Source organism: Primulina tabacum, chromosome 15, assembly GCF_025594145.1.
Source record: "Primulina tabacum isolate GXHZ01 chromosome 15, ASM2559414v2, whole genome shotgun sequence".
NCBI classification, from domain to species: Eukaryota; Viridiplantae; Streptophyta; class Magnoliopsida; order Lamiales; family Gesneriaceae; genus Primulina; species Primulina tabacum.
The window spans coordinates 31,789,869-31,816,454 of NC_134564.1; the positions used below are offsets into that span (position 1 = coordinate 31,789,869).

Here is a 26,586-nt window from a genome sequence, read left to right on the forward strand (position 1 = left end):
AAAAGTAAATTATATATTTAAAGAAAAATATATTATTCTTATTAAAATTTGTAAATTTATTATAATAAATAAATTTAATAGATTTTTCTATATATTTCACAAATAATATGCAAAATCAATAAATCAAATATCAAACTATTATTTTTTCATCTAAAAGATTACTCATGAACTTACAAACGAACATGTTCACGAGCTAACGAGCCGAATACTGTAAAGCTTGAGTTTGGTTTGTTTATCTTGACGAGCCTCATTAAACGAGCTTTTATCGAATCGAGCTTCGAATAGTTCACAAACGGTTTGGTTCGTTTACATCCCTACTCCTAGGGTTTTTTTTTGTGTCGGCGGATGTGGGTGCAAAATAGGGCATGTTTTAATTTTATAGATTTTAATTTGCTTTTATAGATTTTAATTTGCATGAAAATGAGCTTGTATTTTGAGCTTTCAATCTTGAATGTATCCATGTATATAATATTTTTTTATAATTTATTTGATTTATATTTAAATGAGTTTCAAAATATAATTACAAGAAATAGCGAGTGATTACAATGCAATTTCAAAATATGAATTAAATTAATAAGTAAAAAATAAAGGAAAAAAAACAAAAATTAACCAAATTACAACTTAATATTTAGGAAACAAAAATTCTATACGCTCATCTTGTATTGATGTTTTAATAAATTATTAATATATAATTATTAAAATAAATCGTGATTTCATCTAAAATTTAATAATTTATATATTAAAAAAGAAAAGTAGGTGTTTTTAAAAACAGTTTTCACAGACGTATCAACTATAATAAAATAGTTGTCGAGCTCTTGAGATGAGTTATGTCCAGTACGACACAAAATTACCGTCAGCACGGACACCAGTCTTTTAGTTTTTGAAGATCATGCTCGAACACAAAATCCCAAACCCAAAAAAGAGATGACACACGGCCAGATGCCTGTCGAGTAGGATGAAATAATCCCTTCCCTCCCACAGTACCTTTTGTTTTCAGAGCTTCCAGTTCGAGTGTTTGGTTTTCCAAACTTTCTTCTTCCCCTTTAGTTTATTTACAGAATCAACCTTCTGTTGTTTCGTTTGACCCAAATTAGTCTTTTGAATTTTGTGTTTCTATCGAAGAAAAGTAGTTTGTTTTTTTTTTGTTGTTTCTGTAGTGGTTTCCGGAATCCGAGTATTCAATTTATGCTGTGTGAAAAGGATTAGTCTTTTTGTATTGGCGCTTGTTTTTAGCGTGCGTTATGTTAGATTTCCGTGCTGCTTGTACGAATTGTGTTTTTCATTCATGCGGGGGAATGAGAAATCGATGATTTTAGGGTTTTGAGTGGTGGGTTTCGAATGGGGAGCACGGGTGAAGCTGACAGAAAACGACGTCACTTTAGCTCCATATCACCCACTGCGGCTTCCGCCAAGAAACACACATTTGTGCCCTTATCCGAGGAAAAAAAGGTGCAAAATTGTCTTTTATCGTTTCTTCATTATTCAAAACTACGATATGTTGAATTGGGTTTTCTAGATCATTGTTCGATTTTGAGTAGTAGGATACTGACCTGAGTGATATTTGGTGGTTGTCTGATTCGGCTTGTGATTTTGGATTGGTTTTTATCCTTTGTTGGGTTCCTGCGTGTCAATAATTTGAAAATTTTAGCGATGCTGAAATTTAATCAATTTTATGAGCTTATGTTTATGAATTCTGATTTCATGAGTGCGATTTATGGTTTAACACGCTGTGGATTTGTTTGTTGTACTGGACCAACTTAGTTCAAACTTATCTTGTTATGTATTGTCACTGAATATTTACCCATTCTTGATGGTTACATGATTATTAAGTCATTGTAGCTAGATTTTCTTGACTTATGGGGGATGGTTAACTTTCTCAGGTAACAATTCTGCTTAATGGAAGGAGAATTTAGCAGGAACTTATGTACAACATGGTGGTCATCTATGAATTGATCATGATCTCTCTGTTGGCTGTATCTTTTACAGCATAATCAAGTCCCGTTTGGACTTTTATTTTGATATTTTATTTCTTTATTGGCGAAGGACCTTTCAATTTTTATTTTCCAATGCTGTAGCTCGATGTGGCAGTGCTTAAATTTCAAAATCAGAAACTCATCCAGAAGCTGGAAACTCAAAAAGATGAGATTACTGGTCTTGCAGACAGATTGGGCCTGTTAAAAGACAAACAAAAGTTTTATGAGAAGACATTAGATGTGGTCAATAATTCATGGGAAGAGGTATATCGTCGATGTTACTGGTTTCCATATAAAATTACCTTACGTAGATTGATTGCTGCTGATTTTGAACTGGCATTTGTATTTTAATAACCGCTGTTATTTTTATTTGTTACACTTGCTCAAAACTGTTTAACACACCAAAAACAAAAATCAGGAAATGGGCATGGGGAGGAAACCTGGTTCTCTTATTTTCTTGATTCTTTTCGCTCTCTTTGATCGCTGTCATTCCAACATCAAGAGAGATTGTTAAGCATCTTGTCATAGTATTGTTAGAAACAGGTTGTTTTACAAATATACTTAACTATGGATTGAGAAATTAATTAAAGGAAGAAAAAAACCAAATAAAGGCATTCAAGTTCAGAAACATAATTGCTTTACTCGCTACCTTGCTGCTGTTGGCCTGATATCAATCATCACATATAAGTTGAAGCAGGGAAGGGTGTGGGTTGAATGGAACTTCATCAAATTAAACTCCCCTTCTCTCTCTCGTACACTGCTTGCTATGTTTCAGTGGTGTAGATTTCCTGTCATTTACCTTATTTCAAAATTGAAAGTTGGGCATGAAATTTTGGTGGCATGTGATTTTTCTTTTCTTTGAATCATGGATCTACTTGTCATGGGTTCTTAGGCATCTTTTGTATAATGAGTGACAAATTTATTTGCGGTTGGCTGCAGTGGAAGGACAAGACTCATGATACCTTTATCACTGGGTGTATGGTTGGTCAGTAGGTAAAATAAAATAGGGACTTAGGGTCGACAGTGATAATGAAGCAGATAATACTGGTAGAAGAGGTTGTTTATCCATCTCGATTTTTTTACCAAGGGACAAACTCAATCTATTTAAAGTCTGATGTCCTATGAAACATAAATAATCCTGGAAAAAGTGGCATTTGTAAAAATTATCATGAGCAATGTAACCAATATTTAGGGAGCAGAAATGTTTGTATATCATAATATCATTTGGCATATACTCAATATTTTCGACATATCGGTGCTAAAATTGTTTCCCTTCTTTGCCAGCTGCTTGGTGATATGGAATCACGCTCTAAAGGTACAAAGGTCTTAATGAAACACAGACAAGGTTTTGAAGTAAAAAACACTAATGAAGGTGAGTGAAGCCTCTTGTTAACGAGAAACTCTTTCTTTGTCCTTCCTTCCGCCGCACCTTGTAACCCCATTTTTGGATATTCTGTTATAAAGAAATTTGATAACTGAAAATTACTGAATAGTTTTTGTTATGGCTCTCTAATTGAGAGTGCGAAGTGGGAAAAGACAGCAGCAGCAATTTGGATTCAAAAATCTGTTGTTTGTTCTGTATTTTTTCCAGGTTATGTTTGTAACTGTCTTAGACTTAACTTTTAGATCTCTGTTACGATCTTCTGTTATGTTCTTATCAGAGCATAGTTGTGAAAACACTAGCCAATGGGTTGTTTTGTTTGCTGTTTAACCTTTTTCATTGCTGTATCGACTTAATAACGAGTTGTGTATTACGGCTTTTTTTATATTTGACAGCCTGAATTATATTTATTGATACATGAACTGTGGTTGCTTGGATGTTCATTTCAACTGTTGTTGCCGGATGTTCATTTCAACTGTTGTTGCCTGAAATTTCATTTGCTACTAAAATTATATTAATTGCTTGTTAGATGGTGATTCCCCATCAGAAGATGCATTCCTAAGCCGGCTCCTGGAAACAGGTGCGACTGAGAGTTGCTCAACCACTACAATTACGAAGCCAATGGAAGCAGATAGACAAACAGATGGTAAAAAGGCTAAGAGCATACTTCGCAATTTAGTAGCTACTTTGGATGACCTAAGTGGTTTGAAGACCTGGTCGTATGCTGCATCTTTTGGGGCAATTTCATCTAGTGGTGAGATTATATGAGAAAAATGCATATAGCCATTAAGTTGTTAAAGTCAATGACCAAGTTTCTTATCAGCTTTATTATGGTTTTTCTTAAAAAATTATGATTTCCTGTTCCTTTGTTGGTATTTCTTGCCGCCTTCATCTCTCTCTCACACATCTTTTTTCTCTCCCCACGCATTTTAGGACTTGGCCAGAAGCCTGTGCCAAGTAATTCTCATGCAAAAGTTAAAAATTTGAGAATTGAAGTCCTCAATCTTCATGTGAAACACAAATCGTTAGCTGGTGAATTGCAGAAGCACCGAGACAATGAGGCAATGAATAAATCTGATCTGAACCGTTTGAGAGGTATTTCTTTTTTGTTTTCATCTTTTTTTAAATGTTTTTATTTCTGTATGATTGTTATCAATGAAATGTTATATACTTTAATATTGATGTCCGCTCACTTCAGGTTGCTTTTTAATGTCCTTGGTTCTTGCATAAACTGTAGATGCCTTCTATGGTCCAGGTCTATGTCATGGATAGTATGATTTCTTTCTTTTGTCGATTACAATATTAACTTTTAAGTAGCTTTAAGAGTACGGTTATTTTGCTGTAGTTTGTGATTTGATGATATTATCAATAATGTTTATCAATAATTTAGAAACAAAAGATTTTCAAAAATCCGTGACTTGTATACATGAACATATTGACCATATATGACAACTTAGTCAGATGCTAATTCTCTTTGGCTTTGAAATATTTAACCAGTGACTGAAATATTGTCCCCTATGAAAAGCAAGAGGTTGATTGGATGAATTCACTTATGTTTCCCTTTCTCATTTCTTCTCCCCCTTTTTTTTTTTTTTTAAATTTTCAATATTGGTTCATCATTTTCTGTTATTTTTGAGGCTCTGTTCTACTTTCCCGGTCATGTACTCGTATCTTTATTCCATTCCCAACTCCCACGTACCAAAAAAGTGCCAGGTTTTTTGATTTGATTGCAAAAAACTCTTCTTCGAATATGGTGTATTGTTCATCACGACTAATTTAATCCAGTATAATGCCTACTTGATCACACATTAGTTATCATTTAAATGCTATAACTTATAGGCGCCAAGTAATCTTTGTTTATTCCCTATTTGGTTTTACTTAATTTCTGTTGATAAATGTAATAAGAAATACTACAAAAACAAGGGAAAAAAGATCATCTATTTGCCATGAATATTTTATAACAATTCCCAGGTTGCCTCCATCTCTGGGGTTTATTTGTGTACCTGAGCATCCCTTTGAAACTACATATAACATCATCACGTGACTTGGTACCAGGGTCTAATTCTGCTTGGCGGTCTTCTAGTGGTTGAAGCATAAACCTTACCATCTTACTAACACTCTGATATAGTAGCACGTGTATGCAAAGAGAGATACATGTAAAAGCGAATGGGAGCTGCTCAGGTCTTGCGATGATGATGAAAATTATAGCACAAGTACCAGGGGAGACTCTTGCGTAAATGAGTGTCATGGGCCTTTCTCATTTATGTCCCTTATGAGTGACTTATTGATTTATGTATCAGGCTCCTCTTTCCCAAATTTATTTTCCCCTAATCGCGCTTTTTGTTTTTCTGTGGTTGCCAGTGGAATGTGGTTGCATATTCAGTCTCCTGTTTATCATGTTATTATTTGGTTCTTGTCTGCTAGTATCTTTTTTCTGGCGCCCTCAAATTTTTCTTATATCTGAAATATACTCTCAAATTATCATGATAGTTTGTAATATGTACAAGCCATTGAGATTTTTTATTTGATTTCTGTCTTAAGGAGAGCTAGAAAGTACAATTACTGACTTGGAAGAAAATAACCGTAAACTGGCAATCCTAAAAGCTGAAAGAGATGTGGCAAAAGAAATGTTTTCCCCAGTCCTGAATCGAGGAAATAAACAGCCCACTAGCGAGAGAGTGAGGGACAAGCAGAGAGATTTGCATGACATGGAATCCACATTGAAGGAACTGTTGGTAGTTACTTGCATTTTGATATCTTATGATAATTACATTTCTGGGGTACATGACTGATTAAGTTTATTTTTCGACAAGGATCAATCTTCGTCTCGTCTGCACGATCTCAAGCGGCTCCATGAAGATCGGTTGGATATATTGAGGCAATTGTCAATTTTGCAGGTCATTATTATAGTTTCTCCTTTTTTTCTGGTTTTTCTTCTCACTTCTATAATAATTTCATTTTAAATGAAACATTTGACAGAGCAATCCAAAGAATTTGAAGTTTATTTGCTCATCCCAAGCATATCTCTTACTGAAAGATCAACTGGCGAAGGCCAAGGATGATGTAGTGCAATATCAGGCTCTCTATGAGAAACTTCAGGTTGTAACTGGTTGATGGTTTCATTTGACCTTCCTTTTTAGTTAGTTCAGAGTTTTTAGTAGATATACTGATTCTCCTTTTCAAATCAAGGTTGAGAAAGATACTGTTTTCGGGCGTGAAAGGGAGAATCACATGAAAAGTGAATTGATTGATGTTCTTCATCAATCGTCAGCCATGGCTGATTCCAGAATAAGTGACATGGAAACAGAGATACAGAGATGCATCAAAGGGAAAACTGAAATGGAGACCAAGCTGGAAGATGCATTAAAAGAGCCTGGTATATGAAGTTGATTTTATCCTTACTCAGTGCGTCCTTTCACTTCTTCCCTGCAAGTTATGTGCCAAATTGTAATTGTTATCGTTTTAAAAAAATTTAGGTAGGAAAGAAGTCATTGCATCATTTAAAGCATTGGTTTCTTCGTTTCCCGAGAAAATGGGGAACATGCAGAATCAGTTAATTAAACATAAGGAGGCTGCTTCAGATGTTCATCGTTTGCGAGCTAATGTCCAATCCCTTACAATTATTCTTGATCGCAAGGTAAAATCTTTTACACGATGTCACTATCACCTTTTGGGCTAGCCTTTTCTTCCCAATTATTTCCAGTATTACTTTTCCATAAATATATGCAGGTTAAGGATTTGGAAAGTTGTACTGCTAGATCAGCTCAACGAAATACTGAAATACAGAAGTTGAAAGCTGTGGTATGAGTTGTTACTTTTTGTTGAATAAACATAAGGAGGAGAGATAAATATTGTTGCATTGGATCAATTTGACTAACGACACTAAGTCTTGGAATAAAGTTAAAAAACGAATTTATGTATCATCCTGGACTTGTATTTTGTTTTCTGGTGAATATTTCTATGCTACCATGCTTTAGTAAGAATGCATTTAGAGCTCAATTGACCTTTTACTTACTGTCTTGTGTATAATGTGGCATATATCTTGAAATGGTGCAAGCTCAGTATGGCTCCGTCTGCAAGGTCTAATAATATCCTCGGATTAGTTTAAAAATTGAAGAGATGGATTAAAAACTTCTAAATTCATTTGTTCTTGGTTCAGATCCATGATTTAGAGATAAGTGAGTTGGACTTGAAGCTTTTTGTGGAAATCTACGGAAACGAGTCAACTGATTCAAGGTTAGCATTCCTCAGTGCTCTTTTTAAGTGACTTTAATTGGAATATGCTCAGCTCTTCTTAATTCATTGCTGGGAGGACTGTTGTTATTCAAAATACTTGGCAATATCTGCCGACTAATGGATCTTTGTCATGGTGTGTATTATTTTTAAATATCGAACTGCGGCAAGCCCACTTATAAACTTATTTCATGCAACAGTTTGTGAGTTCCTGCTAACTGAAATACCACTCCCCACCCCCCCCCCCCCCCCCCCCCCCCCCCCCCCCCCCCCCCCCCCCTTTTTTTTTTTTTGGAGGTGCGAACAGTGATGCTATATAAACTCTGAGGAATGATTGTGTCAAAGTCAAAGAAGCATGTTCATTTGAATGTTAATCATGCAAACCTTGTGAAAAATCTGGGAGGAAGTTCAGTGCCTGATGAGTTAATCTGTTAACATATTGGGTTTTGACTAATCCCATGTGACTAACATACAATGACGTGCTTCATGGTAATAGAGTTGAGTCAGTTGACAGGCAATTCATGATTTTACTGGTGTGTGAGTGGTTCCCCCTTCTTATGTGTCTCTATTGTGTTGATGGAAATATACACCGTTTCCAATTTTTTGCAGTCAGCTGGCTGTGGTTTTTGACTGATACATGTAGTGTTACCAATGTGGTTGTAAAGGATCTCGAGATGTGCTGTTTATGCATTTTAATCATTGAACGCCCTTGGTATCTACTTTTCCAGCCTTCTTACTTGCTAATTTCTTTTCTAAGAGGTTAGTTGGGGTATTCAGAAACTTCGATTTGATGTTCATTAATTATGATCTAAATAACTCTTTTCTCTTGTTTACTCCTATAAATTTATCAAGTTCTTTGACAATGTTTAAAACAGTGTTGTTGAATGAACCACTTTATTGAAATGTTTATTTTACTGGCAAGTAGTCGAACATAGAGAAGAGTGTTTGAGATCATGTTTCTAGAGTTGTTTGAGTTGGTTTTAATAGAATAGCTCCTTGATTTACAAATCATATTCAATGTTTGTGCTTTTAACCATGGCATGTATTCAGGAAAGTCACTGAAGCTAGGAACTCTGAGATCAAGGCGTGGGCTCGAGTTCAGAGTCTGAAGTCTTCTCTTGATGAACACAATTTAGAGTTGCGAGTTAAAGTTGCAATTGAAGCTGAGGCCAAAGCACAGCAAAGATTAGCTGCCTCAGAAACCGAGATTGTGGACCTAAGGCAGAAGTTAGATGCCTTTAAAAGGTTTGTTCCTTGTCTTTATAATGTCCGCTCAAGAATCTACCCAGATACCCCATCTTTTATCGGTTGCTTATTTTAATCTTCTAATAACTTTGTATGGTTTCATAAGAAGTTGATAGGTTTCGTCATTTCTTTATGATTAGGTTCTTCATTTTAGAAGTAGCAGTATTTGCTTTAAGTTGTTTTCCGTTGACCTCAGGATGAAATCAGACCCTTTTTCGTTGTATCTAATTCTTGGAATTGAGGAACATAAGTTGAAGACATGATGATTTTCTTGTCATAGTGCACATTCTTGTAATTTTGTTTTATTTTTATTACTGCAGGTTGACGTATTTCTTTGATTGATGCTTTCTGGTTTAGAGTAGACACAACATGAATGTAGGATTTGGAAATGTCTAAAGGGCATGGACTAGCTGTATTCGAATTGGCCCTAGATATTTGTCTTCTCTCTTCGGACAATTGCCTGACATCGGTCAACTGTCTAACCTGTGAATTACTAAATTCCAACCATGTTACTTTGGGATAACATGTCAAGTGTAGGTGGAAATCAAAGATCATAACAAATATGAAAATTAGAGAATTTGTCGCAATAAAAACCGCAAGTTTTAATAAATTGGGGCCAGTGACTTTGGTTGCAAGGGATAGTGGAAGCAGCAAGAGAGAGTTATATTTTGATAGGGCCCAAATGGCTAACTATAGCTTACAGGACGGTTGCAAAGTACACATCGGTTATGATCCCAAGTCCACTGGGCCTATGTACTAATCTAAATGAAAAGCCCAAGATTAGATGTGTGTATTCTACAAAAGTGAAGGGAGAAAACACCTGAGCGAGGATATAAAATGTAAGAGGGGTGGGTAGTATGGGCATTCAGATATTACTTGTTGAGCGAGTTATACTCTGGGTGGTTTCATATTTCAGTTCAATACAATATTCCATTTCTTCGTGATTGATCTTTTCCTTCCATATTGTATTGCATATTGTTATTGTGAGTCATAACATTGGTCCAACTTGCCGGATTCGAGGATGAGAGGAAAGCAATGGCTAGCATTCGATCGGAAGCTAAGTGTGAAGCGATGGAGAAATCTGTTACTGGTTTGCTAGACAACATGTTGCAAGTCCAGGGTAGATTGGATAAAATAGATAAGTCAATGGAAAGTTTGGAATTGAGAAAGATGATGGAGCAGATAATGAAGTATCAGATGGGGATGGCAGCAGAGAGCAATAAAAATGAATACCAACAACATGAAGGTTCTGGGTTTAAGGACAAGGGAGCTGGTGATGGAGAGACTGGTGTAGGTGGGCAGGAAGAAGTGCATGGAGAGGTAAAACAAGCATTGAGGAGGATTGAGTTACCTGGGTTTGATGGAGAGGATCCAATGGGCTGACTGGGAAGGATTGAGCGATACTTTGACATACATGGTACGCCGTTCGGATGCAGGCTCAAACTATCTCACATCAGTATACAAGGATCCATTGTGCATTGGTTTTGATAATATGAGAATCCCTAACTTGAATTGGGATAGATTTTCTGAGGAATTAACTAAGCGGTACAGTGGGTATGATGCCAATCCCTTTGACTTAATGGCATCGCTGAAGCAGGGGAAGCAAATGATCGATGTTGAACAATTTGAGATGTTAATCGCTCAAATCGGCGATGTGCCTAAAGACCAGAGCCTCGGTTATTTTGCAAGTGGGTTACGGGAAGAAATATGATGGAGAATGATCGTCCATAGTCCTCGCTCAGTGGATTGAGCAATTACGTTAGTAAGAGGATTGGAGATGGAGTTGTACGGGAAGGTGTTGGATCGGGGAAGAGCTAAATCCAATTTGGGTTCTAGATTCGGTTAGACTAGAGAGGGGTGTGGGGGATTTTAGAGTCTTGTTGGGAGACCAGTCAGGACTGTTCTCAGTTTGATCGTTTTACAATTCATTCTTTCATTTTTCATCTGTTCCTTATTTTCCTTACTTTGAAAGAATCTGGAAAGTACCGATCCCTCATAAAGTACGGGTTTTTGCGTGGATTGTGGCTCTGGGGAAACTCCCCACTTGTGATTCCATTCAAAGAAGGTGGCCCCTATGTATGTTGTGTCCTCAGTGGTGCGTGTTATGTCAGAGACAAGAAGAAAATCAAGACCACTTGCTGGTGCATTGCTCTTTCGCAAGAGATATTTGGACAAAAGTCTTGATAGAGTTGGGTTTTCAATGGATACTTCCGAGGAACGCGGCAGATATGATAATCATGGAGCTGGGAGGAGTTACAAACAGAAAATTTACGAGCTTCCTGCCAATTGTCATACACTGTACGCTTTGGTCTATATGATTGGAGTGAAACAAAAGAATTTTTCAATGACAATTTCGACATGACAGACGAAGTCTGGGAGAAGATAAAGTTCAGGGTCTCGAGCTGGACAATCATTATTAAAGAATTTCAACATTTGTCTATTTCTGAATTAATTGGGGATTGGAATTATGTATGAGCATGATTTTACTAGGATAGTGCATAATATGTTGTGTTCTTAGTCATCGTGCGGATTACTCATCCTCTTGCTTTGTAAAACTTCTATTATTAATAATATCTAGTTTCTTATCAAAAAAAAAATAAATCCAATTTGGGTTTGGGTTAGGAGCAGAAGGATGGGACAAATTTGGGCGGGCCAAATCAGCCCGATTTTATGAAAGGGACCACCACAAATTTAGCCCACTCACAACTAATAACGTGAAGGGAGTCATTCCGGGCGATTTCTCACATAGCAAGCAGACTACACCGATTTCTTATGGCGGGTCGCGGGTTAATTCGGTCGGAGGAGGGGTGTAATGATCGGAACATCGGGGCTAGGGTTCCGATTCCAAGGAATAAGAATGGCAGAATTATACCCCATCAGGAATTCTTACACGGACGAGAATAAGGCTTATGTATCAAATGCGGAGAGCCCTCTCACCTTATGCACTGATGCGCCAACAAAAATTTGAGGGTAACAATTTGGCAGAAGAAGACGGGGAAGGTGAGGAGTTAGATTCAGCAGAGATACATGAAGAAATAGCTCATGCCAACGGTGAAGGGGAGGGAGAGTGGAAACATCTAATACAGAGTATAATACTTTGGAGTTGCCTTTGTATTCAGCAAATGGGATTAATCAACCACAAACCTTGAAGGTGAAGGCAATAATGGGCGGGGAGAGGTAGTTGCGATGGTGGATAGTGGAGCAATCCACAATTTTGTTTCTAAAAGCTTGATTGCAGGATTGTGGTTTGTTGTCGATGGGAGTGTGCATTTTGGAGTGTGTCTCGGTGATGGTTGTCGCATTTCATGTGAAGGTGTGTAAAAACTTGGAAGTGGATTTGGGGCAGTGCCAGATTCAAATTGAGGGATATTTGTTTGAAATGGGGTAATATATTTGATTTTCGGGGTTGATGGGCTTTGAACGTTAGGGGATGTCATGTTAAATTGGACTAAGATGCAAATGAAATTTAGCTGCAACTCGCAGATGGTGATTCTACTGGGAGATCCATCCCTTAGTAGATCACTAGTATCCTTGAAGTCAATTGGTAAAATTAGTGAAGTAGAATTTTGGGGGGGCATTATAGTTGAAGTGGAGTAACAGTGAGGGAGATGAACAACAGGCTGGGATCAGAAAGCATGAAGAGGAGATTAATAGCCTCTTTATTAAATATGAAGGGGTATGTCAAGGTTCACATGGATTACCCCAGTAGGAGTAAGGATCATGCTATAATTATTAAAAATGGACTTGGCCCAGTGTCGGTGCGGCCATATCCTTATTCTTATCATCAAAAGGACGAGATTGAACGCATGGTAATGGAGATGTTCAAATCTTGTGTGATTCAGGCGGGTAGCCCATATTCAAGCTAGGTTATACCAGTTAAAAAGGACGGCAGATGGTATTTTTGTGTCGATTGCAGCGTCTTAAACGACATCACAATTTCTGATAAATACCCGATTCCTGTGGTGGAAGAGTTATTTGATGAGTTGCATGGGGCTAAACATTTTTCTAAGCTGGATCTTGGATCTGGATATCACGAGATTCGTGTCAAGACTGATGATATACAAAAACCAGCATTCAGGGCGCGTGCGGGGCACTACGAGTTCCTTGTCATGCCGTTTGGACTAAAAAACGCTCCAGCTATTTTCCAAGCGACGATGAGTGAGGTGGTGTATGGGCGGAAACCACCTAATGTAATTAGGTTTCTGCCAGGGGACAGTTATGGCATCAGTCTCGCTGGCCTTAATCGATAGAGATGAACTTCTAAGGCAGCTCAAGTATAATCCGATCGAGCTCAGCAACATATGATTAAGTATGCTAATACAAATCGCCGGGAGGTGTCATTCCATGAAGGGGATATGGTGTTCTTAAAGTTGCGCCCTCATCGTCAAAATTCTATCTGTGCCAGAGTGTTTCAGAAGCTATCAGCTAGATTTTGTGGACTTTTTAAGGTCATCAAGAAAGTGGGACAGGCTGCTTATCTTTTGCAATTGCCTGAGTAGAATATTTTGGGTAGCAGAACTAAACAGATGAAAGGGAAGCACTGGAAGCAGTTTCTTGTGCATTGGAAAGGAAGAACCGAAGAGGATGCTACTTGGGAAAGCATAGACGATGTCACATTTTCGCCTTGAGGACTAGGTGAGTTTTGAAGCGGCAGGAAATGTTATGATACCAAGTTAGACATGGCCACAGTTTGGGTTTGACCCTGACATGGACCGTGGTCAACGTGCCGATTAACCGGGTCAACGGGTCTGACCCGTAACCGTGACCGTAACCATGACCGCCCATATGCACGCCGGCTATGGTTTTCGGGCCTAAAACCCGTTGACCCGGCGGGTGGGTAGTATGGGTATTCAGATGTTACTAGTTCAGTGAGTTACTAGCATTCTGTTAGGGACAGAGAGACCGCACAGAGCAATTATACTCTGGTTTCATATTTCAGTTCAATACATTATTCCCTTTCTTTGTTATTGAACTTCCTTCCACATTTGAATCCATATTGTTGTCATAACATCATTTTGTTTTTCAATGTATGATTACTGAATGTGGTTGGTGCAATAAACATACATTTTTTGCTCTTGAGAATTAGTAAATATTCTTCATCGAAAATTTTTGTTTGCTGACTAATCTTGTAGTTTTTTTTCTCTGAGGTTTCAGGGAAAAATCAACATTTTCTGATGTCCTAAAATCCAAACACGAAGAAACTGAGACCTATCTTTCCGAGATAGAGGTTTCTGTTCTAGAAGCTTCTGTAAATATTTGTTCACTTTGACGCAAACAGCGCAACATGATCTCTGATTATGTTAACTTTTATTGTTACAGACAATTGGGCAAGCATATGATGACATGCAGACTCAAAACCAACAGCTTTTGCAGCAAATCACCGAGAGAGATGACTATAATGTGAAGGTAATCACTTACTCGGTCTTCCTAATTTAGCTCGATTTCTAGAGACCAACCTCTTGAGATAAAAGTTATAGGAGGACATTTATTACATTACAGTTATTATCAACTAGATTCTCCTAATGAGTTGTTTTGTCTTTGCTATTGCTTTTGCGACGCTTGAACTCATTCAAATGTTTGTCTTTTGAGAATTATTCAACAACTAGATAAATCATTCAAATGTTTGGCTTTTAAGTACTATTCAACAACTGAGATTTTTGTAGTGTGTGCATTATGTTATGCCATTCCAGACCCAGTGGGCCAGTTTGACTATCAGTTTTTTCCTCTTGTTTGATGGTATTGCAGCTTAGAGTGTTTACCTTGTATTGATAGGCACAACACATTTATGAGTAGTTTCTTTAACATAATACTTGTTGGAAGATTCATCTGGCCATTTTTGCTTCTGCATCAGCTTGGTTTGGAAGGTGTTCAGGCAAGACAAACAAAGTCTGCTCTGCTCATGGAGAAGCAAAAATTGGAGAAAGCCGTACAACAGACCAAGACAACTATAGATTTTTATGACTTAAAAGCTGGTAGAATTGAAGATCAGGTAATATAAGTTTCTTATGTAGTAGTGAACGCGATTTACTTTGTTCAGACAACAAAACTCATGATTTTCCACTGCAGTTGAAAGCCCAATCAGATCAAATTCAGAGACTAACTGAAGATAGAGTCCGAAATGCTACCAACTTAGAAAATATCCAAAAAAGACAGTTAGACACGAGAAAATCATCTCAGCAGCTGATGGAAACGCTTGAAGGAGCACAATCTAGAGTTGATGGGAGTCGAGTATGTCTTGCCCAGCTGCAGATAGAACTAGAGAAAGAAAGGTTTGGCGTTCTTTAATAACCTTTTCCATTTTATGCCAAAACTTTTTCATTTCCAGCTTCATGAACTGTTCTATTGGTTAGGTTTGAGAGGAAAAGAGTCGAAGAAGACATAGAAGCTCTGAGGATTAAAGTTAAACATCTGAAGTTGCAACCAGGCTCCTCTATATCTGAAAAGCTGCAGCAGGAACTTAGGGAATACACGGATATACTGAAGTGCGGCATTTGCCTTGATCGGAGAAAAGAGGTATGGCTTTTTATATCTTCCAACATGTTTTACTGTAGTCGTGGATGAAATAAACATCCAAGCAACTGAATGTTTAAAGTGTTTTCCAAGGTTTTCTGTACAGTTTTCTGCCAATTTTGGGTCTGCAAACATGGAGCTTTCCAAAACTTTCATACTGTGTTTGAGATCCAACAGATATTAGGATAAATTTGTTTATTTAAAAATTTATTCAATATATGTTAATAATACTATTTTTATATAATTTAAAAAGAATTTATTATTATACTTCATGTATTACTCGAAGTTTTTAAAAAAGTGGTTCCTGAATTTAATTATTTTATAATGGAAATATGAAATTATGAAAAGAATCGAAATCTTTCAAACAAAAAACTCAAGCTAGCTCGACCCAGCTGACTTTGCACCCTTATATTTCTTTTCCTTCTATTTTTGTTTTTTTAAAAACTCTTATCCTTCTATTTGGTTTATGAGCAAATGGATGAATCTAGCCTTTCAAATTTTCAGTGTAACCAGCTGCCCCTGTATTTCACATGCAAAGCTTATAAGTAAAAATGTGAACTTTACATGAGTTTAGATTTTAATATCAGCATGATAATGTGGTGCTCTGTCCGAAATTATCATGGATAAGAAAATGGTTGTGGCCGATATGGTTGAATGTAATTCGTTATGTAAAACTAGCCCATCGTCCCTTTTGCGTTGACGATTTTTTTTGCCCTCGATTATTGACACATTTTGCTCAATTTCTTCCATATGAGCAGGTTGTTATAACAAAATGCTATCATCTGTTCTGTAATCCTTGTCTGCAAAGAATTATTGAAACTCGTCACCGCAAGTGTCCAGTATGTGCTGCAAGTTTTGGGGCGAACGACGTCAAACCTGTATACATCTGATCAGAAATTCTTGAATCATTATCATTGATTCCAAGTACCATGTTCACGTAACTGAATAGCTATCCATTTGCTTCCCCACCCAAGAACAGATATTCCTGTCTCAAGGTTGCAAATCAACCCAGAATTGCCGATTTTTTTCTTAAAGAAAATTTCTGCATTTTTATATACATTATCTTGGTAATGATTAGTGTTAAAGATGCAATATGTCGTAGATTTTGGGTCGTTGGAAAGTTCGTGTTTGATATATTCATAGGCAGCTCGCCGAAGGTACAGTAGTTTTAGCAAGGATTAGAGAGCTTTGTTCGAGTATGTTCACATTTCTTGATGCATTCATTGTACAGATTGTGTTTCTACGCTCTTCATTTTTGTAGTTTCTGTAAAAGAAAGTAATCTTCGGAAAATGCTAACGTAGTACAATATATATTATTTTTTCCTGTAGGTCAACTTGAAGATTTCACGTATACTCCGATCATATATTCTTGAATACAAGTTGTTTGTATAAATTTGGATTCGTTGAAATTATTGTATTTTTAAGTACTGAATATGTATATTATTTGTGCATGAAAGGGTGTGGTAATTTCATGACAATGTTTCAGTGATATTTTTTTTTAACCACGAATCTGCGATCACTATTTTTGTATGTTTTGTGTAAACATTTGGGCTAACAGTAACATATAAACCACGTTGATCAAGTAAATTACATTAAGCAAGTCTTGTGTAACAGAAAGAAACTGAGAATACAAAGGGTAAGAAGGTTTCGAACCCGTGATTTCTCGACACAATTCGACCAGACCCCTACTATCTCAGCTATTTTTTTGATGTTAAATGATTATTTACTTCCCATGTCATGATGTAAAATGCAACATATATTATTTTGTAATAATTACAAAATATAATATATTACTTCATGTTTTGTTGATTTTGTAAATTATCATGATTAAATCGATTATTTCATAAAAAAATTTATTATTCATATATAAATCGTGATATATTAAAAGGGAACAAATATTATGGGGTTAAATATATAACGTGTGTGTTTTCGCTAATATACAATTATGAGTAGGGTCTTTTGTGAGACGGTCTCACGAATCTTTATCTCTGAGACGATTCAACCCTACCGATATACACAATAAAAAGTAATACTCTTAGCATAAAAATAATATTTTTCATGGATGACCCAAATAAGAGATCCGTCTCACAAAATAGTACCCGTGAGATCATCTTACACAAGTTTTTGCCTACAATTATTAGCAACCACCTCATTGTCCATCATTATAATTATAATGCTCATGCCATGTGACAATAATCTAATATATCCTTGGCATAGTAATATAATTTTAACGATTTGATTTATATTATTTCATATTTCGTAATTTTTTTTATGACAATAAAAACTCACTCTATTTGTAAAAACAAGAAAGAAAACCTTCAATCGGGAAAAAAAAGAAAGAAAAAGAAGTTTCACATATTACCCTCGCTAAGATAATTAGTAAGATCCCGATATAAGTTAACGCTAATTAAATCTTATCTGGTTTTAAAAAAAATTCGAAAAAATCTAATTTAGAGAAACGTAAATCCACACAAGGTAGAAAAAGTTCACCTTGTATTAAGAATGACAAAAACTTGTTTGATACGGTCTCACATGTCATATTTTATGAGACGGATCTCTTACTTAGGTCATCCATAAAAAAATATTATTTTCTATGCCAAGAGTATTAATTTTTATTGTGAATATCGGTAGAGTTGACCCGTCTCACAGATAAAGATTCGTGAGACCGTCTCACAAGATATTTAATCTTTAAGAATTATATATAAATACAGAAGTTATGATACTCCTTAAGTCTCGTGTGTTTAGGCTATATTTTTCGTTCGTCTCAATTATATAGTCCAGTTTTCATATTTGACATTATTTTCTCTCTACTCTTTTACCGATCTATATTCATTTAATTTGCTTTCCAACATTTTTTTTTATCTAATTAAAACATTCATTAAACTAGAAGAAATCCCTTTATAAAATTTATTTTTTCAATTATTTTCTTATTCTAATTAAAAACACATCAAAACTGAATATATTGGACGATGGGAGTATTAAATTTTGTGTTTGGAAAATTTAATAATTTAAAAGGGAGTAGGTCTCTTGTTAGACGGACGGTCTCAAGAATATTTATCTATGATACGAATCAACCATACCGATATTCACAATAAAAAATAATACTCTTAGCATAAAAAATAATATTTTTTTCGTGGATGATCAAAATAATAGATCTGTCTCACAAATTATTATCCGTGAAACCATCACACAAGTTTTTGCCTTTTCATCTACAAGACATCAAGCTTTCATATTATTGTGATAAGGACCACGTGCCTGATGATTCATGATTATTATTAATGAGTTTGTTCAATAATTAATATTGCTTCAAACTTCTTCTATTTATTTTCCAAAAATAAAAATAAATAAATTATGAGTCAATTGATTCACTAGTTGTAAGGTCGTCAGCTTGGGTTTTCACTATATATATTTTCTCCTTTGATTATTTTTAATTAATATTTTACATTTTATATAGAATAATTTATATTCATTTATATAAATATCATATGACCTCTCTCAGGGGAAAAAAATTATATCCTCTTCGTCTTAATTATTTAAGTTTTTTTAAAAAAGTTATTCCAACTATATAATCCAGTTTTTCCACTTAGTAGCATTTTTTTTTAGTTTTTTTTAATATATATCAATGTTTTGGAAAATATGCAGTCATTTTTTGAATAAATTAAATACAGGCAGAATAAGAATTTTGTTTGTAAATTTTGTTTTTCCAATGTTTTTTTAGTATGTGTGAAAAAATAAACAAACCTATAATTTTTTTTTCTTCTAAAATTGCTTTCAAAACATTTGATATTACAAAAAAAATAAATTTTTTTTATATATTTAATATACTTTCATCGTGCCAATCATACATGTTTTTTCTCTGGCGTTGTCTCAAATATATAGTTCGATTTTTATATTTAGTAGAACTTTTTCTTAAATTTGTTTTACAACTATACTCATACTAACTAAATGTTGCAAAACGTGACACCATATTTTGAATGAATCAAGTGAGGAATAACATCAGGAGTTAATTTGTAAATTTTGATTTTCCAAATTTTTTTTAATCTGTGTATAAAAAAATAAAATAACATATATATTTGAGACCGACGGAATAATAATTTTATTTATATTATATACATAAAAAGTTGTAAAACTTTTAATTGTATAATTGAATGATTGAACCAACCCATCCCTCTCTCCCCTTGATTATGCTATTATGTGAGCTACTTGTAGAAGCATATGTAAACAAATATTTTGTTATTTGGCTCGTGATTAAACTTGGATTAATAAGTGATTACTATATAATCATGATTACTTAAGCCATGTCGATTATATATATTATATACGAATTAGAAATTATAATCTCTAATGGAAATGACAAAAACTTGTGTGAGACGTTCTCACGGGTCGTATTTTGTGATACAAATATCTTATTTGAGTCGTTAATGAAAAAATAGTACTTTTTATGCTAAGAGTATTATCGGTAAGGTTGACCCGTCTCACAGATAAAGATTCGTGAGACCGTTTCACAATAGACCTACCCAATGAAGATTAAGGAATTATACAAGGAAGATTACCCTTTAATTTACCTTGTGAAATTATTATTACTTTCTTGACTATTTCATCTAACATTAGATTACGAATTTGGGCAGCCTAGATTCTAATTAAAAATTCTATAAATTAAATATTTTATACATTTTTTTTTAAAAAAAAGAGTAAAAAGAATTTAAAATAAGAATGAATTATTAACTCAATGCAATTCATTTATGTTAAGATCGACTTAACTTCTCTTCTACAATCTCTGAGCTAACAAAAGCATATTAAGTCAAACAAATGATAATTAATGCATAATTATTGCATTATTATAGCGTTCGTAATTAACTTAACATGGTTGAAACTCTATTCTAAGTAAACGACTCTCTCAAATCTCGAAGAATCAGACGATTTTGAGTTACAAGTTATTTTTATATTTTTTATTTTCCGAGCACAAGGAACTACGCCGGATCTTGCTCCGTCGTCGAGTCGATCGCAGTGGTTACCGATCGATCGGCTTGTATGTGAAAGGCATTGTCATGTTAATCATCACTATAATTAAATTATCTTCAACAATTTTCATATTAATGCAATATCTTTTGGGGCCAAAGAGATCAAATTTGTCGCTCAATTTATATATAAAAGATACCCAACTAGATATTTAAAGTTTGTTAATAAATCATTAAGAAATAGACTATGAATTAAATAAGAGATGGTGATGATGAGGTCACCGATCACTAATCAAGTAATTATGACACACAAACAAATTTTTTTTTATATGTATAAAAAAACTATAATATATATAATCGCTCTACGATTTTGCGTTTGTCAACTTATACTTCTTTCTTGTATCATACAGATTCTGCAGCATGTACGTATAATAATTGGACCGTGTCTTAAATATTTAAAAATTTATATATTTTAGGTTATAATATGACTACTCTCTACTTTAGGTAGGTTGAGTTAATTATAAATTAGATTAATTAATGGCAAGATTATAATTTGGAATATATTAATAATAATTACCAACTTTAACATAAGTATATATATATCCTTTAATAACGAACTTAAAAATGGATCTGTTTATAACAAGAATATTTTTATTGGAATATCTTTCGGATAGATGGTTCATTAATAGATCGATGGTTGAGTAATTCGACTCATTCACATCCAGATCATGAATGTTTGGAGGTCTCAATTCTTGACCAGAAGGAGGACACCAAAGGTGGAACATGACCATATATATATATGTGTGTGTGTGTGTGTGTATATATGTATTTACGTATGAAATTGTTCCTGATTATTTTGACTTTTATAGATGCTAAAAAAATAAATATTTTTTACAATGTTGGCATCATGTTCTTATTGTAATAATATATATATAGAGATAAAATTAATTAAACTGTTCGGTGCAAAATTGAAAGTAATGACTAAATTTTCTAACAATCCCATAAAACTGGATCTTCAACCCGGAATCCTATGTCGGATCCAGCCAGCTGCCATGAAGAAGCATAATAACAGTATATATCACTATGATCTATATTACTATCCATGCCTAAATCTGGCAAGTCGAAGAAAGTATCATCATCATGAGTCGTTGAATCGGAGTTTCTTGATTCTTGACTGTGATGCAGTGCTAAATGCGTGGAGGAGTGAGAACTGGGCAGCATGGCTCGGTCCGGCTCGGCTAGTTCGGCTTCTTCGGGAAACATGGTTGTGGCGGCTTTCGCTGCAGCGGCTTGTATGTCCTTAGGCGCGGTGGAGGCCGGGCGGGGGAACTCATGAGCCAAGTGTGGGAAATTGAGACAAGCCGAGTTGCCCTTTATGGCCAAGGCCGCCACGTCGTGTGCTCGAGCCGCCATTTCGGCGGTTTGGTAAGTCCCTAGCCATATTCTTGATTTCTTCCTCGGCTCCCGGATCTCACACACCCATTTGCCCCAGTTGCGCTTCCGGACACCGCGGTAGGTCGGATGCTTGATGCTGCCGCCGCTCGTTTTCCGCTTGGCATCTCGATTATTGCGTAATTTCTTTGTGACAGTTTGAGATTTGGAACACTTTTTTGAGCTCGTTGTGCTTTGTGGTCCATTAATTAACGAAGAGTTGGAAGAGGTTGAAGGTGAAATCGAAGATGCAGAAAATGACGCGGAGGAGGAAGAGGAGGAAGCACCCGCGGCGGCGGCGTGGAAATTAGAAACCTTGTCTTGAGCTACCTGCACCAACAATGTTTCTTCCATGTTAAATCTATCTAGCTAGTAGCTGACAGAGAATGTAAGGAAACGGAAAATAGGATTCTTCCACAAGCTCAATTACATTTATATAACGAATATACATGTGCCTTTAATGTTACCTTTAGATACACATATCTATAAATAGTTTTTATTTATTTATTTATTTATTATTATGTTATCTATCCATTGTACTCATCTCCATATTCACAACGAGGTCATATTTACTTACTGGATGCGATAAATATATCAAAATTATATATCTAATTGATGAGTATCACTTCAATGATGGATAAAGAAATGAACACGGTAGGTGATTGCATGATACCTTTTAAATTTAAATCAAATGACGATCATCAATTCGGGTTACGTTACAATTGATTCAACATAAATAATTTGTAAATAAAAAATATATGTTTATTTTGTGTCCTAAACAATGGAATGAAAATCATCAATAAGAAGAATTTGAAGCATCAATACGAACCCCCTAATAAATAATATGGTGTCTGATATCGTCGTATTATGCATGCAAGTTGTTGCCGACTAATTATATTAAATATTAATAACAAGCCATTACAAATGTATGGACCATGGACTAACAAAGTCACATACGTTGTTGGGGGTAGAAGGGGCATCTTATTTTGCGTCCATTCAATGTTTTCACATGCAAAAACGGGTAGGGGCCGTTGTAGGGATATAAACATGTGGAATCATCAAATATCATGACGAGTCATTGTATTTAAATACATACATTCTTATATATATGTATATACATATGAATATATACGACATATGATAAGCCATTAATTGTAAAAAAATATGTTTGGTACTATTATTCCTTTATTTTTTATACTGAAGTCTGAACGACGTCGTAGGAGTCTTAAGGTAGGTCTCTTGTGAGACGGTCTCACGAATCTTTATCTATGAGACGGGTCAACCCTACCGATATTAGCAATAAAAAGTAATATTTTTCATGGATGACTCAAATAAGATATCTGTCTCACAAAATACGATCCGTAGACCGTCTCACACAAGTTTTTGTATGAGTCTTTAAGACATTGTTTGCTTCAAATGATAAAATATTAATTTTTTTCGCATCCTTGTTTTCATGACTTGAGTTCTATGATATTTTGAACTCTGTCATTTGGTTATCAGTGTCTTTCAATTTATTATCTTCATGTTATACATTTCATTTTACAAACCAAACAATGTCTAAAACAATCTACCATACATAATTCCGAATGTGCTCACCTCGTAATTATTTAAGATTTTTTTTTTTGGTCAGACGCGACGTCGAAGAAATTGTCCTTCCCAAGATTTCAGTTAGTGAACATGTGGACACTAGAAAATACAATAAATACACCGAAAATATTGGATCCATCTTGCTATATATATCTTGACCATTTTAATTAGGAAAAAAAACAAGAAAATTTAGGGATGTCAATTGATTCGGGTTATACTCAGACTTGCAATAGACTCGCGCGTATGGGGCTGAGTTTGAGCATACTAAATGGGTCATGGGAGGGGTTTTAGGTCCAATTTTTCAGACCCGTCTGGATATGGGCGGGTCATGGATCCTATAATACATGCCTCATACCCGTCTCATATATGTAGCTATAAATATTCTAAGATTTTAGTTTTATTAATTTTTCATTTTTTAGTAGTCTACCTCAATCATAATAGTTTTAGCTATTCCTATGTAAACTGTTGCATTTGAATCTGTTTTTAGCAATAGTGGAAGAACAGTTGGTCCTCATCTTAGTAGGCTTAATCCAATGACTTTGGAGGCATTGATGTGCTCGCGAAGATGGTTGTGGGGGTAAGGTGAAGGGTAAATAAATCACAGTTTTATTTTGTTATTGTACTTTCATTTTGTAAGGACCGTGTATCGTATTATCGTAAATCATGTGTGATTATCGATAATTTATGAAATTGTCATGTGATTATGTATTTGATGTATATCATGACAATGGAATTGAGAAAATGAATAGTGAATATGAATTGACGTTGTAAGAGCTCGAGTGGAAAAGCCGGGCGCCAATATAATACAAAAAATTTATATTTGTACAGAACGTGTGGCGCCCGGGCGGTAGAAAATGACCGCCCGAGCGCCAGGGTATATTGAGATAATATTCAGGCATAACACTCCGCGCCCGAGCGGTAATGTTTGACCGTCCGAGCGCGGCACAACTCACACTCGGGGACAGAATGTCTCGCGCTCGGGCGCGAGAATTCTACCGCCTAAGCGCGAGAGCGGTGAGGATAAGAATAACTCTTTCCTCTTTTCTTCTTCAGTTCTTATTCGATAACTTCGAGAGAAAAGTTGGAAATTCGATTTCTTTCGTCCGAATCGACTTCGAAAAGTTGTCCAAACTGCGAAACAAATTATATATTCGGAATCTTCACGTCGAGAGCTTTCTTTTGAGGTAAATTTCTTCTAGTTTCAGCAGCTCTAAATATGAAAGTGCTGAAATAGCATGCATTTAAAGTCGAGATTCCTATATGTGGTAGAATAACGGACAAAAAACTCATATTCGAAGTCGGAATTGAATTATGTTATGATATCGATTTGATATGAATTTTTGAAGTTTTAAAAGATATTTGAAACTCATATTAATGATTTTGGATTATGTTATTGATTGGAATGAGTATGTTATTGATGTAGATAAAATATTATACCGATATCTTCAGGCTACATCAACTGAAAACGAAGAAATTGAGGTATGTTGCGACCGGGTAACATACGACATGTATCTGTATTATATGATATATGTTGGATTGGTTTGATTGATTGGAATGAGAATACATGTCTATATGCCTTATTTGTTGAGTTTATGTGGCATACATGACATTGTGATTGGAATATCGATGTATAAAATAAATGTTTTGTTAACACACATCGTTTTATGCATACATCGATACATGACATGCACGTTGAGCTATGATCCTTGGATACTCTGATATGATTTGATTAGATTCTGGGGTTTGTGAACACAATGCTATGTTTGGTATTATATGACCCTTAAAATATAGACATTTGTGGCCCCGACGATTGATATGAGATTTGGGATTTGATGGCGCTTCGTCGACGCTATCATACAAGTATCCCTTATTGAGGCCGGTGTGCCAGCTCGAGCATTGATTTGATAGCGATTCGTTTGATTCTGACATGTGCTCAGTGGATGGGCATTTGACCTGATACCTCCACGACATACATGCATTGCATACCATATATCATTGTTTAGATACTTGTGGTATATATGATGGTTGTTCCATACGGAGCTTTGCTCACCCCCAAGGGGGGCTGTTGTTGTCTTTATGTGTGGACACTAGCAGGTACTCCAGGATATCAGGAGACCGGAGATGGTACTTCTTGAAGGAGTCACAGTTTGAGTTGAGATTTATATTTTGTTCCCAGTATATATGTATATGTATTTATATACCGGGGCATGTCCCGAGGATATGAGTTGTTTGTATATGATTGGTTTTGATTACGTGTGGGCATGTTTATGATGTGAGATTAAATACTATTTTTAGTATTTAAATTATAGAAGAAATATTTTGAGTTCATTGTAAAGAAATTTTAAACTCGTTTTCCGCTGTAATTAGTTAACCCTAATCAAAGTGCATTGTAATAATGATTAGGAGCTAAGGGCCCCACACATTTTAATTTTGTTATTATATTTTCTCTATTTAAATTACATTTTTTTTACAGTTTTAAGTTATAATTTTATTTTTTCAATATACTTTCTCTATTTAACTTTGTAGCAAATTCTTCAAATAGTTTACCAACTTGTTTCACCATTCTTGATGAAAAGGAATATGATCCCGAAAAATGTGTCTGAAATATTGCCTACTCGCTGTTTTTATATTGATATGTTAAGTTATGTTATGACTTATTTTTGTGGATGTCAAATTTTTTTGGAGAGCTTGTAACTCTTTTTTTTATATAATTCTTTATGTCGTGAAAATATTATGTCTGTTATTATTAAGTGCAGTCGAAAACATTAATTAATTTTCTATTGTGTTGTATTTAGAGGCTTATCTATTTCATAATTCAGTAATGTGAGAAGAAAGATTACTGTTTTTATTTTAAAAAAATTTGGGCCTCACGGGTCTACACGGCTCCATTTCTTATTCGAGGTGGGACATGTCCGAAAAATATTTAACCGGGGTGGGACGAATAATGAGTCAAAGTTTTCTTCATGAGATGAGTCTTGAATTTAGCCATGCTCGCCCCAGTACCTATCACATTGACATCTTTAAGAAAATTGCTTGCTAAAATCGAGCCACATTAATCGAGGAAAGCCTTTTTTTTTTCCATGTTCCCCGGTCAGCTGCAAAATCTCAGCAATTCAGTTCCAGAAATTGATACATCAATAATTAAATTTAAAACATATTACTAATTAATTTGGTTAGATATTTTTTTATTCCATGTAAAAATTGTTAAACAAATAAAATGAACCAAATCAATGGTGGCATTTTTGGAGTGTAACATTTAAAAATAATC

At 35.1% G+C, this 26,586-nt stretch overlaps 2 protein-coding genes across 2 annotated transcripts; one reads left to right on the forward strand and one right to left on the reverse strand.

Moving 5' to 3' along the window:
• The first annotated feature begins 816 nt into the window (after nucleotides 1-816).
• Nucleotides 817-16,735, forward strand: LOC142527400 (E3 ubiquitin-protein ligase BRE1-like 1). The gene is made up of 19 exons (XM_075632186.1): nucleotides 817-1,449; nucleotides 2,076-2,237; nucleotides 3,258-3,345; nucleotides 3,884-4,108; nucleotides 4,288-4,449; nucleotides 5,896-6,089; nucleotides 6,168-6,251; nucleotides 6,334-6,453; nucleotides 6,544-6,730; nucleotides 6,831-6,991; nucleotides 7,084-7,155; nucleotides 7,514-7,590; nucleotides 8,638-8,832; nucleotides 13,987-14,059; nucleotides 14,152-14,238; nucleotides 14,684-14,821; nucleotides 14,899-15,101; nucleotides 15,183-15,345; nucleotides 16,101-16,735. The coding sequence occupies exons 1-19, from the start codon at nucleotides 1,339-1,341 to the stop codon at nucleotides 16,230-16,232; spliced, it is 2,634 nt and encodes an 877-aa protein (XP_075488301.1). The 5' UTR covers nucleotides 817-1,338; the 3' UTR covers nucleotides 16,233-16,735.
• A 4,406-nt stretch (nucleotides 16,736-21,141) lies between these two features.
• Nucleotides 21,142-22,209, reverse strand: LOC142526830 (ethylene-responsive transcription factor ERF034-like). Its single transcript, XM_075631447.1, has one exon. The coding sequence runs from the start codon at nucleotides 22,083-22,085 to the stop codon at nucleotides 21,291-21,293; it is 795 nt and encodes a 264-aa protein (XP_075487562.1). The 5' UTR covers nucleotides 22,086-22,209; the 3' UTR covers nucleotides 21,142-21,290.
• Between the last annotated feature and the right edge of the window lie 4,377 nt (nucleotides 22,210-26,586).